Below are 17,504 nucleotides of genomic sequence, written 5' to 3'. Positions count from 1 at the left end.
CTGCAGTTCATCGGGGCAGTATTTGACAGTCGTCGGGGAAGATGTTCCCCACGGCAGATGGGTCAAGATTAAACGCATGATATCACTAGCGCTGTCTCAAGAGAGAACTTTTCGACAGTGGCAGGAGTTACACGTCTGGCTAACAGCAGCTCAATTCAACACCAGAGAACAACCAGTCTCCGCTATCCGTCGTTATCCGACTGTCTTATGTATGTAATTCTGCCTTTTAATAGCCAAATCTAGATAAACTGAAATACATTTAAGGATGTATGTCTGTCTGTCTGAGTGACTATAGCTGGTGCCCATACACTGATGAAGAGACAGTCCTCAGTGAAGGTGAGTGGTGTTCCTCTCTGAGGCACTCGACGCGTGAAGATCCAGGTTAGAATCGATCTTCAGTATCCCATGCTTGTCATAATAGGCGACTGACGGGATCGATTGGTCAGGCTCGCTGACTTGGTTGACACATGCCATCGGTTACCAATTGCTAAGATCGATGCTCACGTTGTTGATCACTGGATTGCCCGGTCCAGAGTCGATTATTTACAGACCGTCGCCATAAAGCTGGAATATTGCTGAGTGCAGCATAAAACTAAACTCACTCACTCACTCACTCGATGTAATCAGAAATCTCTGGCCTAGTTGCATAAATTAAAGTTGTCAAATTAGAGTCGAGTAAACGTATGTTTTTCGTTTTCTGGTGCTATAAGAAATCTTAATAATTTTATCAAAAAACATTCCCAAACTCAGAATGGAACCCAGGAAATCGTCTCAAAAACGCAACCTGATTTCGGAGATGGTACGGTGTTCACCATGTTTTTCATGCAACTCATGCTACACGTGCTGTTCACAAGGACCAGCCCTATCCAATGCACCCCCAAACCTGATTGAAACATTCACATTGCAACGTCAGCAGGATGAAATTGAGTCACTGGGCCTAGATTTTCGAAGCTCACTTAGCGCTAACATAGTCGTAAGTGCCATACATTAATATTAACTTACGACTATCTTAGCGCTAAGAGAACTTCGAAAATCAAGGCCCAGATGTGTAAAATTGGGGATGGCCTAAAAGTCGGGCCGGGCCACCGGGTAATACTAAAAATGAATTCCAGAATATAAAAACGAAATCAGCACATTTGGGTAGATACACTTCCTGCCTTCACAAATGGATAGTTTGATTGAAAATGTATAGTTAACGATGAAAAAACACACAACAACAATGACTACATACCGAGATTCCCGTAGAAAAGACACCGTCTTGTTGTTATCCCGTTGAAACATTCACATTGCAACGTCAGCAGGATGCCGCGACTCACGACAGCTCAGAGGAACCAGGCGCTTGGAAGACTTGAAGCTGGCCACACTGCACAAGCCGTTGCTAACACTTCCAAGTCAACGTCCGGACCATCTACAGGCTGCAGCAACGTTTCCGGGCCACCAACACCACAAATGATCACCACCGTACTGGCAGACCAAGGGTGACCACAAGACGATAAGACCGCCATGTTGTGCGACAACATGCACAGAATCCCTTCATGTAGGCATCCAAAACAGCAAGCCAGACAGTGGGAACACACGGAAAGACCAATCAGTACTGATACAGTACGCCGACATCTTAACAGCGGGAACTTCCATTGCCGTAGACCTTACCGTGGACCTATACGTCTACAGTTTGCCTTACAACACCAAACTGACGATACAGGCAATGGAGAACTGCTCTGTTCACAGATGAGAGTCGGCACTGCGTATCAACTTGCAGATGGCAGAACAAAAATATGGCGACGACGTGGCCAGCGTTACTCAGACCAATGTATTATGAAAAGAGACTCATGGGGAGGTGCTAGCGTCATGGTATGGGGAATAGGCCTGAACCAGAGAGTGGGTCCTGTGGTGTTCCAGAACGTTGGTCCAGGGAGAGGAGGCGGCATCATAGCGGTGCGCTACATCGACAAAGCTCTCAGACCCCACGTCATACCACATTTCGCACGTCACCGGAAGAACATTTTCCATCATGATAACGCCCGGGCCCATACTGCCAGAGCTACACGGGACTTCCTACAGCAGAACGGTGTCAACATTATGCAGTGGCTAGCCCTTAGTCCTGATTTAAACCCAATTGAACATCTTTGGGATGAAATTCAGAGGAGACTGAAAAATGTCATATCAAGGCCGAGCACAGCCGATTTATTGCGCCAGGCCTTTCTCAGAGTGTGGTTCCAGGTGCCAATGGCCTTCATCAATCGATTGGTGCACTCCAAGCATAGACGCTGTGCTGAAGTTAATGCCACTCGTGGTGTTCACGCTAGATACTGAAGTCATGGGTCTGAATGAACTGCAAACGTTCACGTAATGTCTTGAAGTTCTGCTGGGTTATTCATTGATGTGTCAAGATATTGTACACAAAAATGTTTTTGATCCGCCTATTATGTCCATTTCTGTAATGATTTGATTCCAGTGCCTATCTAATTTTGAATTCGTACTGACGTTTATTTTACTGCTGGGTATATTTAGACAACTTTTAAGAAGTCATACTGTTAAGCGTTTTCTTAAATTTCAGAAAGAATTAAATGTTCTATGTCGCTGTGTTCATGTATTTTACGTTATGGACTAAACTTCAGCTGAAATTCAATTCTAACTTGCAGTGAACATCTGTATTATCGCGTAGTTAGTTTATTTAATTGTGGTTTAAACGAAAAACAAAACAATTCATGTCATATTGTGTCTGTTCATACTTGAGTTGAAGAACTTTCTGTTAAGATAAAACCGTACGGTTAAGGATGTTTTTTTACGGCAAAATGGAGAAAATAAACACGCGTCAGCAAGTCGTACTATGGGTTGGTTAGGTGAGGTGAGGTGAGGTGAAAGTGGGTTTAACGTCGTGCTTGAGAATATTTCGCTCATATGACGACGTGCATGCGTGTGTATGTGTATGTGCGGCTGCTTGTACTAACCCAGACTTAAGCTGGTTTTATAGTGCTAGCCCACTGAGATACCATGCCGCAGTGAAGCATGAATACACCACTCAGATAGACCAGTCCTTGTACCCATTAATGCCCAGCGCCAGGCAGGGACCAATAAGTACCATATTTTGACGTCTTTTGGTATGACGCGGTCGGGGATCCTTGTCCCATTAATGCCGAGATCCGCGTCTTTTGGTATGACGCGGTTCGCTTCCGCTCTCCGGGCGGACGCTCTAACCACTACACCACGGAGGCGGTCGTTGGTTATTTGCTCATGATGCCAGCAAATGGAGAATTCTGCAAAGTCATGCCAAATGTATCAGTTGGCTACCAGCGAACATCGTCATCGTCATTTACGTTATATATTTTACGTTATGTTTATTACGTTGTTATATATTAATTGTCTATACATGATAAGCTATATACATTATATTCAGGGGATATTATATTATCGACTATAGGTTGTAACATACATATGTGAGTTAGCGCACTGGTCAATAAGATACTACGATACGATGCTCATGTGATGAACGATGGTATAACGTAAAATGAACCAGTAAATTTGAGGAAATCTTTAAAGCTGTGTAAACGTTACATTTGCAGTTTGCCGTTATCAACAATGAGCGTTATCGGTTGAAAGTTACTTGGGTGTAGTTCATGCTAAAAGATAGTCGCGCGTAAGGTCAAGTGTTTCTTCACCAACATAAATGTTTTTCATAACGTAAAATATAAGATTCATAACGTAATATGCAATAAACCCTACTTCCATCCTTATTAGATATTATACTATACGGACGGTGTTTAGGACATTTCTAAGAGTCTATGAATATATATTCTTGATTATAAATGTATACAGTCTGAAACGTTTACACATTTAATTGTTTAAACTACAATAATCAATTATATTTAAAAGGTCATAAATTACAATTTTCGGACAATGATAGCAAGAAATTAGGTTTGAATTTGATCTTAAAAATTACTAAACGTAGTATACAAATACTTGACCTTTGCACCATGCAACTTACAACCTGTTATTGCAACGTTGCAATTGTGCACTTGAGTAATATAACATGAGTGAGAATGAGTGTAGAACACTGAGAATGAGACAGGCTTTCAAATGTTAATACACTAAAGCGTACGGAGTTAATTATTAATTGTTCATAACAAAACAAAAAGAGGATAAAAAGCTCGGAGGATCTGTTTACTGTATGTAAATGCCGGCTGCGGGCACTCAGCTGCATATACTGTCGACTAGCTCTGTTTTTTCTCTCCGTCTAATCTCACGAGAAGCTTTTGAAATCAATATGTCATGCTCTGAATGTGCTGTTTATTCTCTTGAAACAAAGAACGTCCTACAAATACGTCGCTGTTTGTGAGAATCTATGCGAGCACTGTGTTACCCAAACCCTATCCACGCAACGCTGAATAGACGAGAAATGTTGAGTCAGCCTCTCAGTGTGTGTCATAACAACAGAATAATATGGCTTTTCCCCAGAGGCGGGTGTTATTGACATAGTGATAGCGACAAGGCCCATTCCCACATACATAAGAAATCGACATTAAACCGTCCTACCGGTTGGACCAGCCAATCCAGTAATCAACATCATGAGCATTGATCTAGACGCAAATGGGATACGATGACATGTGTCTAACGAGTCAGCGAGGCTGACTACCCGTACTCGTTATAGTAGCCCTTTACGACTGTTACGACAAGTATGGGTTGCTGAAGGCCAATTCTAAGCCGGATCTTCATGGGACAGGTCAGAATGAAACTGGTCTGGCGGGAGATGAGAAACACAGGAAGAAATATTGAGAGCCTTTAGATACACACATATGTATCTGTTGGAGACTTGCACTGGATAGGTTGTGTGACAGGGGCATGTACACATAAAGAAAGATTCCTAACGGGGGCTGTAATCAGTTGGAGAGTTACACATGCAAAACAATATTTAAAACTGAGGACGTAACATATGTTATATTTGGGAGCACGCTTTCTTAATAAAGTACAGATTCTAGTACTTTTGTTGGGTTGAGTCCCATCCAGGATTCGAACCAACACCCACAGAGTCAGGCACCGAATGGCCAGCACACAGAGTCAGCCGTCTAACCCTCTCAGCCAGCGCGACTTCCACAAAATGGAAGTCGGACAATTCGTAGTGTAGACGATTGACATTGTGTAACACACACACACACACGCACGCACGCACGCACGCACGCACGCACACACACACACACACACACACACCTGATACGTGTAAATTGACACGGTTCTCAATGCCGAAAGCTATGAATACACAATGCCATTTTGTGAAAGTGGTCACGTCCTATCCTGGATTCGAACCCACACTCTCAATCCACAGTGCCACAGCGGCAAGGTCGTTGACTTTATGTGCTGGTGATAAAATGCCGTCCGGAGTCACAACCTTTAGTCTCCACTTGCAAGAATAGCCTGATGGAGTACAGAAGTCCATATCATTCAATGCATATTTTATCTGCCACTGTTTATTAACGCAGAATTTGTCATTTTAATTTTGGCTACAATTCCTCAATATCGACAGCGGCTGAAGGGATGGTGTTAATCCAGCTAAGGTCCATGCAGGTACCAAAAGTGCTGTAAGTCCCCATGGTCCCACGAATGGTGATCAACCCTCAGTTGCAACTGGCGATCTAAATTCCCATGTTATACTGTTTTGTTCTGTATAAATATTATTTCCTGATTACATGCTAGTTTTAAGTTTACACCTGTGATAGTCTAAACATTTCAGTGTCCTTCGTCGACAGATATTTATATTGTCTACATTTATATTTATCATACAACTCTCATAGTCACTATATGGCTGAAATACTACCGATAATACTATAAATATAACCCACTCACTACAATCATAGCTTGATGTGACAGTTTTCCTTTAAGGGCTTCAGGTGGAGAAAGTCATGTAGGTCAATAAATATATCTTGAGGCTGATAGAATGGGCCTCGCACATTGTATTCATTAGGCGCCGCTGTGGATTGTGAGTCGCTGACCTTATTCCCGAAATGGCCTGGGCACCAGAAACAGACACTAGAAACAGAACCCCTGTGGAAAGTGGGACACAGGCTTTGGACAACAAAAACCTAATCTGGTATGTCGTAATACCTGATCATACAATTGTGCAGACCCTTGATACATTTAACAAACGTATCCTCACTATTAAGCATACATTAATTCAGTGAAATAGTCATGTATATATATATGACCCGCTGCCGAATAATTTTGAATACAGTAACAGTGCGAGACGAAACCTTTCCCTTTATACACCTCTCTACAATGTACGAGACCCGGGTTAGAATTGATCTTTTGAGGGCCGTGAGAAAGATTACCCGTAGCACTGAAAGCGTTATATTTGTGAAAGCAAACTAACCGCACTGTTCGACTCACGCGAACCAGATGACACATCACAATCAGCTATCTTGGTCATACTCTGGGGATATAGTAATAACGACAAGGCCGTTCCCACATACATAAGTAATATACAATATACCGTACGTCCCACCGGTTGCACCTTTCAGAAATGAATGCAAGTGTAGTCAGTGTGAATGTATGGAACAAGTCTAAATGGGAATTGCATCGCACATATCGGTCACAGATGTGTCAGATTGTGAAATGTCCCCTACATATTTAATTTAGTTTAACCGTACGGTCTGCGAACTGGAACAACCCGAGTGGTTATCGATTCCCAGCAGACAACGCTTTGAAAGCTTTACTGAGGTCTTGAATGTTGTAACCTTGATCAAATATATATGTCGGACACATCTGTAAACACCATGCGTACCCGGGCCAGTCTCAGCAAATGTGGTGGGTCAGGCATCTTGATGACCTATGCTGCTCAACCTATTCAGACCATTATTTATACCCTGGACCAGGCACGTCAAGATTCCCGGTGTCTGAATGATATACATTCGATGTCAGTTTGACTGTGGCTGGTCACCTTCAGATTTAGTTTAATCGCACGGTCTACGAACGGGAACAATTCCCTACAGACAACCTTTCTGCTATTCTCCGGTGACCATGCCCCACCAGCGCACTGAAAAAATTCCGATTCCCTGGATGTGTGGCAGGTGCGTGAAGGGTCACTGGTGGGTTGCCGGAAGATTATTATTATTATTATAGGATATTTATATAGCGCACATATCCAGGCAACTAGTGCATGCTCTAGGCGCTGGTATTTTTTCCCTCGATCATTGGATGTCAATCTCAACGGCACATCGTATTATCAATCTCAACTTCCTGGGGAGTATACAACTCTTGCAACCACTAGGCGCACCGAGTTATTGTGGCTTTCTCATCCTAACGAGGTACCCATTCACAGCTGGGTGGCCTGGGACACATAGTCACAGTACTTTGTCCAAGTTTACTGAACGTTGCTGTACCCGCAACTAGTTGTTTGCACGTATTCATGCGGCCACCATCTGGTCATATACCAACGGATTCGTGGGCTCATTTAAGTGCACAGGGTTGTGTACTGTACACTAGGGGTTGTGACTACACTTAAAGAGTCTGCACACAAAGTTGACTCAAAGGTATTTACGCTCGGTCACAGGTGGGCTCGATCCCGGCACATCAACCTCGCTTGATCACAGAAGCGTTATTGATGGGACTGTGGACCACCGGCCGCCGTAAGAGAATAACTGTGAGTTATTTTCTTCCGATTTGTCTACGATGTGTCAACAGGCAATTTCCGATGTCAAAAACATAGCCGATGCCCACGGATTATCGTCCAGCTCCTCGTCGGGTATCTTTCAATTCTGCCTATTTTCAGCCAGCCGGGCATCGTAAACTAATCTAAGTGAAACCTTCCCTGTAGAAGACTTCACCTCAACCAGACCTTCCATCGAGGAAGGACGATGAAGATCGTTTCGGATGATATTGCATCTGCCATTCCAATATGTAACATAAAAACCAAACATTTCGATTATACTGACCGTAATGAAAACCAGCAAGTGAAACGAATATATTATTGTTTATTGTCGACCAATGTGAAAGGAAAAGACACCCAGTACATGAAAATATGTGCTGACTCATTAGTACTTTTGATATATTATCACATCCAAATTGTCCTTCTTCCAGTTTTTGTATATATTTTCAGAAAACAGTGCCTATCCATGAATATAATTCGACGGGAGACAGGTAGCACTTCCATCACAGCTTATATATAAGATTAAAATATGCTTGTACAAGAAATTAATTTTTAGTGATGATGTTAGTGATTTAAATCTAAATAATCATATCACATCCATATCTCGTTGACGTACATGCAATATAAATAATAATAATAATAATCGAAAACAGTAAGAGTTTCGGCTGAAGAAGTGTCCAGAGTACTTAACAGTGACGATCACAAACAATAGGTGTTACAAGCCATGCTAACGTATTTACATGTAAACCTAACTCAAACAGGTCGTCCTAAAATGTACGCAGTGGTAAGGAGAGAATCGAATGAGAAGAATCTACGAGAAATAAGCATGTAAATAAAATGTTTAGATGTTTAGAGAAAAGCCAAGTGTATATTATAAAGAGGCTACGTGCAACAAGCGTGTAGATAAAATGGCTAATTAGGTAAGCATCTTTGTTAGTACAAAATGATAAAAATGAATGTAATCTCGCTGAGACCAATTCAAGAAGCTGTTGTACAAATATCACAACGTAAAACAGAATGTATTATCAAAATGCAACGGTCACAGTGACCTCTTGCGAATCGTGTGTTACAATTCATGTCACTTGAATTTGGGATTTATTGGAGGTAATCATCGATTATATATAAGCCTCACATGACGAATTGTGACACGCAGATTTCTTTCTGCCTAAATTCAACAGTAGTCAATTGCACCTTTCTCTCAGAGGTGAGGTGAAATTGGGTTTAACGTCGTGCTTGAGATTATTTCGCTCATATGACGACGTGCATGCGTGTGTATGTGTATGTGCGGCTGCTTGTACTAGCCCAGACTTAAGCTGGTTTTATAGTGCTAGCCCACTGAGATACCATGCCGCAGTGAAGCATGAATACCTCACTCAGACACATTATACTGACTCCGAGCCGACCAGTCCCTGTTGCATCCATTAATGCCGAGCGCCAGGCAGGGACCAACAAGTACCATATTTTAACGTCTTTTGTTATGACGCGGTCGGGGATCGAACCCGCGACCTTCCATTCTCCGGGCGGACGCTCTAACCACTACACCACGGAGGCGGTCCCTTACTCTCAGAAGCAAAAGGTAATGAAAAAGCTATGTACTATGCCATGATTGTGCAAAAAATATGTCCGTTACCGCTTACCCGACCGACCCTATCCTACAACCCCGCCACCCCCACCCCTCTCAAATCCATTTTTAACGAAGTCAAAATCATGACTGGAGCACATTTCAACTCATCATTTTCATCCAAGCCCAGTATGATATTTTCATGTTTTGTCAGTGTACGTAGGGCTAATATGGATTGCATTGAATTGGCATAATGGGCTCTCACTGACATAACCTGCAAATAAATTAACATGAATAACGATTTGATATAGAACTCTTTCAATGTATCACCACAAGGCATTGTAACATCATGATATGGTATCCTTGAATACATTCTCAGTAAAGTCAAAAAAGCTACAATCGACCCACCTACCCTATTTTTAAAAAGCATGTAATAGGAAACGAACATATATATGTTTTTGTCCCTAAGTAAGAGGAGCCTCTATTTTTGGGAAATATTTTGTGATTTTTCAGCGAATACATTGAGGATATCGCTCAATGTTTAAACACTCACTAATGCTGCAAGTACAGCAATGAGACAGGTATTCACAGCAAACGACACCCTGCTTCCATTTTTGGGACATCTGTTAATCACGTTCCCAGTTGTTGCTGAAACAGAAGAATCAGGAATGCTTAAGACTTGGTTGCAGAAACACCAGGGCTTTTGATCGTTTTGTGATACGTTTTAATCGGATACCATGACTGAGCTTGTTCACTAACATAATGAATCAAATATGTCCACCATGATACGCAGCATCATGTTCAGCAAAATGTAGGTTTTGTGTTTGCACAATAAGGGTCCCGAATGACTTATATACTGGACAAAATAATTTAGGGATATTGGTATTTTTATGATTGATGTTTTATTAGGGTTTCAATGAATAAATAGATTATTATTCATAATTTCAAAATTTACATATATCCCTAACTATTTTTGTCCAGTATATGTTTGATTGGTCTTTAAAATCAACTACATATACTATACAGATAAATGGCGGTTGAATGTGAATCTTGATAAATCAAACATTGCTTATATATTCCTTACAGGTGGTCCCTTTTCGGGAAAAGATATTTGTTTTAAAGATAAACATATGAATGTTATAAATGGTCATAAATACATTGGCATATTGTTTACCCATACGTTGAATCAGAACTAATCTGGGATTAACCTGGCGAGACGAGCAAAGAAAGTTCTTTTACAACTTCACTCTATTGATCCTCTGTACGGTGCTTTCCAACCGACTATTTATTTCAAATTATTTGATTCTCAAATGCAACCGATGGATCTGAAAAAGGGGTGTTAACAGTATTACATCACAGAGAAAATGAATCTACTTACCTGTAGAAAGTTTCTAAATGTTGTTTTATCAACGCTAAATGCTATGGTTTATGGTGACTGTGGGAGATTTCTATTGTACTGTCTTACTGTTTGTGTTTAAAATAGTGGTGTAAAATAAGTAATATGCCTGAACATCGATTACCTAAACAACTTGAAATATGCTTCCACATCTTGATTATCTTGGTAAGAATAATTGGACATCACATACTCGCACCTTGTCATGTCGATACGGCTTTGGTTGTATTTGGTTATCACAGACACTAGACGATGAGGGATATTGATATGTTTAAGCAGGAATGGCATTCAACTATTCATGAATGTTCTAGATATGAATCAGAGTCTTATTTAGCTCACATACGCTAAAGAAATGTTCGCAAGACTTTTACACGTTTCAGCTTAGGCTTTAATGATCTAGTAATTAAGCGTGGAAGTTATTTTTCTATGGAAAAGACCCTAAGGGTATGTCCATTCTGTAACATTATTGAAGATGTATTCCAGTTTATGTTTATTTGTCCTGTATATGAAATTCTAAGAAATACTAATGTACCACAATTGCCTATATCTCATATAAATGTCGAATTAATGTCTTCCCTACTTTCATGCAAAGACCCTTCAAAACAACACAAAGTAGTCCTATTTATTTATAATGCAGTTTTGCTAAGAGAAGAATTGGTTAGTTAGAAGTTGATTATATAATTATGCCAGTGTTAATATGTACCTCTTTTGTATATGGTCTTACAGCCTTTCATGCAATAAAGATTTGAATTGAATTGATAAAGACATTATAATCTACTTACGAAACTACAAGATCCACTGTCAAATTATTGACACTGGTAACCATTGTTTGTCAATCGATAATTGCTCAGCGTCTGTTTTGTGTAACCTCTTGCTTTATTGATAGGGATCGATTTGTGTTCTTTCAACCTTGAAGCGTCTTTATTGAGGCATAATCAATACGTCTGTGTTTCCCCCATGAAGTTGTAAAAATACTGAAAATACCAACTTGTTATTGAACAACTACATATGGTAAGTGTAACATGAAATGTAGCATATGTTACATCTGGGATTATACTTTCGTAGTAAAGTACAGATTCTAGTACTTCCGTTGGGTTGAGTCCCATTCGGGATTCGAACTCACACCTTAAGAGTCAGACATATAATTGGCAAGCCTCGGATAATTGTAATTGTAATCAACTCGTGTTGATATATTTGATATAAGCAGACACGAGGGTGAGATTTTATTTATCATCCAAAATTATTCTTCATCGGTTATCAATAAAAAACCCAACTTTATCTGAACACAAAATTGTCATTAGTCTTCATGAGCAGTAAACTCAGTGACGTCATAGCATTGTGATGTCATCAACTTCGTGACGTCAGTAGCATTGTCAGCTGTGATGTCAAACATGTCAGTGATGTCAAAGTATTATGAGGTCATTAACTGATGATGTAATAGCATTATGACAATTCAATTGTTGCTTTATCTGCAACTTGATCTCACACAAGCGATATCTACAGTGGGAGCCAGTTTGGGATGATAAAAGAGACTTACTGCCAGAGCCGGTGTCCTCGCTCTTGGTGATCAGTGGCAGGAGAGTGTTCCAGAACACACACTGCTGCTTTCTCATGCCCTGCTCTGTGGACAGTCCGGACGAGGAAAAGACCAAGAAATGCTCGTCCATAGAGTTGTACGTCGGCCATTGGAAGTCAGGTGTTTCTGGAAGGTTGGGGTTTCTGTAAAAAATGGATTGAATACCCTTTTACACAAGATTTATCCACTTGCTGGTACGATTAGTAAGTTATCGTTACCAACCATTGTAAGCAATTATCAATATTTGCATTTATAAAGAAAACACACGACATATGGATTTCTTATTACAATACAAAGCGAGACTGGCCAACGGAGAAAAAGCTACTAGACCCATATAGTCCCGATCAGATGGTAAAAACTGGTGTGATATGAGACGTATACAGTCCATAACACCCACGTCACATTTCGCAGGGAATGAGTGGAGCAGGGATTCGTTATAAAACTGTTCGATATAAACGTGGTTGACCGTATGCAACCGCATTAGGCAATTAAAAATACCATAACAAATAGCACACATGTACTACATACAGAATATAAACTACTGTTGCCATGTAACCAGTGACGCTAACCAAGCAGGCAGGCAGCCAAACATTGCACACAGTTGGTTATGCCACTGTCAAATATACACCGCGATTCCTTTCATATCTACAATAACAGGGACTTACCCAGATTTAGCGAAATTCGTCCAGTAAGTCATCATGCTCCGACTTATTGACTTATCCACATCTGTCGACGTGAAGGCATCCCCGAGAGGATGCCCAAACACCGATTCTATCTCGAACGAATGAGGAACTCCCATCCATTGTGGTAGTGGGAACGATGCAATTCTTTGATCAAAGGAATACAGGTAAACATTGTTATTTGCAGAATGTGAAGCAGCTAGTTTGGTAGCTGGACACTTAAAGTACCCGTCTCCAAAGACGTCGTCAGCAGTGTCCACGAAGTTTGGGTGTAGAGAAGGGACGTAGATATCAGCATACTGAGCTATAACAGCTCTGACAATGGCAGAGGACTGTCCAGTAGTAACGGTTCTTACAGTCTCCAGGAACTGTGTTCTGTTGACATTAAGCTGATCCGTAAATGGAGAAAATATTGCTGGCAAAAGCTCCACGAGGAATGTGGTGCCTTCATTTTTGTTCACCCCCAGAAGGATTTCCGCTTGCTTTGTTTGCCCTTTTTCAATGAGGGATGCTGGAGAATCGGGTAAGAAATAACCATCCACGACTGGACTAAATTGTGCGGAACCATCAATTGGAACGAGGGCCTGCTTTTCTACTATCGTTTCTGGTGGTAGATCTTGGATACACTGGAAAATGTCAGCATCAGATTTGGCATTACAGTTCGACAGCTCTGCGAGTCTTCTAGTGCTGTTGATAGCCTGCGAAGGTTCGATGGATGCCCACACTGCATTTGGGACCGCGCTTTGAAGAATGGCACGCGTGAAGCGGTCACGTGAGATTGGGGATAACACGTGAAGACCAACCGAGGCTGCACCTGCACTTTCTCCAAACAAGGTGATCATGCTTGCATCTCCACCGAATCTTTCAACATTGTTGTGAATCCACTGCAGGGCAAGAGCCTGGTCCATAAGACCTTGGTTGCCAGGAAACGTATCAGGTCCAAGAAATATAAATCCATGAGCTCCTACACGATAGTTCATGGACATTACGATGACGTTTTTCTCAGCAGCAAGGTACTGTCCATTATACAAAGGTATGTTGATGGATCCGGTCTGAAATGATCCGCCATAGATCCATACCATGGTTGTGAGGTTCGTACTTGCTGTGGCATTGGCTGGTGTCCATACATTGATGTAGAGGCAGTCCTCACTGAAGTTGAGAGGAATTGATCTCCATGGCATTCCTTCTGCAGTTTCTACTGGTTGATGGCAAGACGGTTTCATTGTACGTGCATCCTTGACTTCCGGTCTCCAGGGGTCCAATGACTGCGGGTACTTGAACCTGCGGTCACCTACGGGTGGTTTTGCATAAGGAATACCATAATACATGTTGATGGTCTTGCCAAGGACGGAAGTGCTCAGACCAACAACTTTGCCATGCGTGGTGTCAACTTCCTGTCCAGAAGCTCTCTGTGTTGTGAGGAGGAAGGAGACCAGGGTGCACAGCAGTATATGCGGCATGATATTTCTCTGCGAGGTGAATAAAAAAGTAGTAAAGTTATAATTTCTTGAACTCTTGACACTAATCATTTCAACTATATAAATTTGTTTTACAACACATCGGTTAATGTGTAAACTACGAAAGCGTAGTAGGGCCACGGTGAATTTTTTTTGGGTCTTACTATCTCCTACGTAGTACTTAATATCTCCTACGTAGAACTTAGTACTCCTACGTAGGACTTAATATCTCCCACGTAGTACTTAATATCTCATACGTAGGACTTAATATGTCCTACGTAGGAGAAACTATCTCCTACGTAGGACATACTATCTATCACTATGGTGATACTATGTGTGTATTACGTTAGGGTGACGTGGACCCTGTTCGAACGGCAGTTATGGATGTTTGGGTATGGTTATGTTTAATCTGTCATACATACATCTATTCAAAGACAGAGAGAGAGAGAGAGATAGAGAGAGAGAGAGAGAGAGAGAGAGAAATCTAGGACTTTGTATCTCCTACGTAGGACTTAGTATCTCCTAAGTGGGTATCTCCTCAGTGATAGTATCTCCTACGTAGGACTTAAGATGCTAAGTCCTACGTAGGAGATGCTAAGTCCTACGTAGGAGATGCTAAGTCCTACGTAGGAGATACTAAGCCCTACGTAGGAGATACCCACTTAGGAGATGCTAAGTCCTACGTAGGAGATACTAAGCCCTAGATTTCTGACGGGCTAGATTTCAGACGGACGGACGGACGGACGGACGGACGGCGGTCTAAATTTTCAGCAAGCCAGCCCGATGGTCTGGTTAAAAAGAAAGATAACATGTTCCATTCCTGCGACTGTGACTATACCCGTGAAGATTCTGGTTAGAATTTATCTTCAGAAACCCTTGTCGTAAGAGGCGACTATCGGGATCGGGTGGTCAACCTCGCTGACATGGTTGACACATGTCATCGTGTCCCAAGTGCGAAGAACGATGCTCATGATGTTGATCACTGGATTGTCTGGTCCAGATTCGATTATTTAGAGACCGCCGCCATACAGCTGGAATATTGCTGAGTGCGGCGTAAAACTAAACTCACTCACTCACTCACTCGACGCTGACTACAACTCGGAGTGGGATTTCTCTGAACATGACTGTTGTCAATAAACCGGTAATACGGTAAATGCATGTCTCAGGTTCATTATTCATTCTAACTAAAAATAGAATTATTTTCTTTTGATTGTCAGGTCTGGTTAAATCCATTTTGGGCTGGTAATATTTTGAAGTTACCAGCCCTGATGTCTGGCTGTTGTTTTGGCTTATCATGTATGTAATAGCGATATGGGCCTGAGGCCTCTTCAGAAATAAACTTGACTTGGCTTGACAGTGATTGAGTGAGTTAAAATTATCGTCGCACCGTCAATATTACAGCCATGTTGTGATTAAAACAATTCATTTCTTGACAATAGATAAGTTATATTATAAAATCTGTCGACAAAGGACAGTATGACTAGATAGAGAACACAGATAGAGAATTACAGCTGGCATGGAACTATTATACCTCTGTTATAGACAACACAATATAGAAAAGGGCTGGAGATTACAGCAACTGAAGATAGATCGCCACACTTAGGACCATGGGGACTTACAGTACTTTTGCTTCCTGCACAGACCCAGCTGGATGTATCATCCCTGTAGCCTCTGGCGATTGTAGTCGAATTTATTCATAACTTAAATTCCCCCAAATTACTACGTTTAAAAAATAAATTAAGTTTAAATTTATTTTTAATGTTTCGGGGCTTGCGTAAAAAAAATGGTAGTCACCAACACATATTAGTCTTAAGACGAGGATTTAGACAACTTAATCAATTAGATTCGGTTTATAAAATAACAACGTATTTACGAATTCAAGCGACGCTTTCAAATTCCTCGTGGACATAAACAAACGTTAACGAGACATAACAAAGAATTATTTCAAATGTTCATCCAATTTTTAGATTTACTTATAAAATGAGTATTACATTCTGTTAACGCTTATGGACATATAAAGACAAATCTTACCTTGACGGAATTATGAAACCGCTTGGAACTGTGTTAAGTGTGGAACACACCTGCCCCAGTGGGTTTTCAGCCGTCGTCCTGAGTGAACACCTTTCACGTTATGCACTATACAGATATGTGTGACGGTTCCCTAGTCTGTTGCGCTTGAACTCACTATTGATCTGGGACGTGAACTTAAATATTCAGTATACGAATGACACACGAGAAAGGAGCGAAGGCTACCGTTTGTTAGTTTTCATCGATATTGGTACAGTGTGTCACTGTCATTGAGGAGAAGGTGGGTCACACTATACAGCATTCAACAAGCTCTCAAATCTTACCACACCGTACGGAATCTGTTATTAAGCATTCATAACTTAACAAAAGAAAGTTTTAATCAATGCGTGATGGTGGCTAAATGTGCAACAAAAACGAAATGGTCTTTTATCGGCTAGCAGACGGTTTGACTTTGTTAACTCGGGGGTCAAATGTACTGTGTTGATACGTTCGCATGCCCTACAGACTAGGTGTTTGTTTCCCACGGATCTCTATACATAAAGCAAGCAACGCCGGCCAGACTAAGTCATCCTCTCTCTGTGTGTCATAACAACGGAATGTATATTGAACATGATATTAAACCGAAATTAAAGGCAAGAACTTTATGGATGTCAACTTCTTTATTGTGATGTACACGACGTTTCGGAGTGTATGCTTGCTCCTTCACCATGTGAATGAAAGAATTAGGAAACAGATCGCTATATATGTACATGTGAAAACTACAGTTATGAGATAACAAGGGAAACCAGTAGTTGATTGGCATTAAATGGGTAGATGGACACGTGGAAGCCAGGGGTTGTTAATCCAGGCATGGTTGATGAGGTAACAATAGTGGCATTAAACGAGGCAAAAGAAAACAAATGGAAGACAAGTGACAAGTACAAGGACAATGATTCCAGCAGTGATGATTAAATTAAAATAAGTCCCAAGTGCTAGGTAGATATGTTCCCTGTTCACGGCCCGTCAAGGTCCGGGTTAGAATGAACCTTCAGTAACCCATGCTTGTCTCCCCGTGAAGGTCTGGGTTATAATGAACCTTCAGTAACCCATGCTTGTCTCCCCGTGAAGGTCTGGGTTATAATGAACCTTCAGTAACCCATGTTTGTCTCCCCGTGAAGGTCTGGGTTATAATGA

The 17,504-nt window shown here is 41.3% G+C and overlaps 1 protein-coding gene across 1 annotated transcript; it reads right to left on the bottom strand.

Moving 5' to 3' along the window:
- Positions 1 to 12,827: 12,827 nt before the first annotated feature.
- Positions 12,828 to 16,386, bottom strand: LOC124274962 (acetylcholinesterase-like). Its single transcript, XM_046710336.1, has 2 exons — positions 16,335 to 16,386; positions 12,828 to 14,315 (listed from the first exon to the last, which is right to left on the bottom strand). The coding sequence occupies exon 2, from the start codon at positions 14,304 to 14,306 to the stop codon at positions 12,828 to 12,830; it is 1,479 nt and encodes a 492-aa protein (XP_046566292.1). The 5' UTR covers positions 14,307 to 14,315; positions 16,335 to 16,386.
- Between the last annotated feature and the right edge of the window lie 1,118 nt (positions 16,387 to 17,504).

Source organism: Haliotis rubra, unplaced genomic scaffold, assembly GCF_003918875.1.
Source record: "Haliotis rubra isolate DU_JTF1 unplaced genomic scaffold, ASM391887v1 Scf1969, whole genome shotgun sequence".
Classification (NCBI taxonomy): Eukaryota; Metazoa; Mollusca; class Gastropoda; order Lepetellida; family Haliotidae; genus Haliotis; species Haliotis rubra.
This window is presented reverse-complemented; position numbering and strand designations above follow the sequence as displayed.

Bases quoted from the DNA above. Each gene is read 5' to 3' on its own strand.
- LOC124274962 (XM_046710336.1), bottom strand. From the start codon at position 14,306: ATGCCGCATATACTGCTGTGCACCCTGGTCTCCTTCCTCCTCACAACA.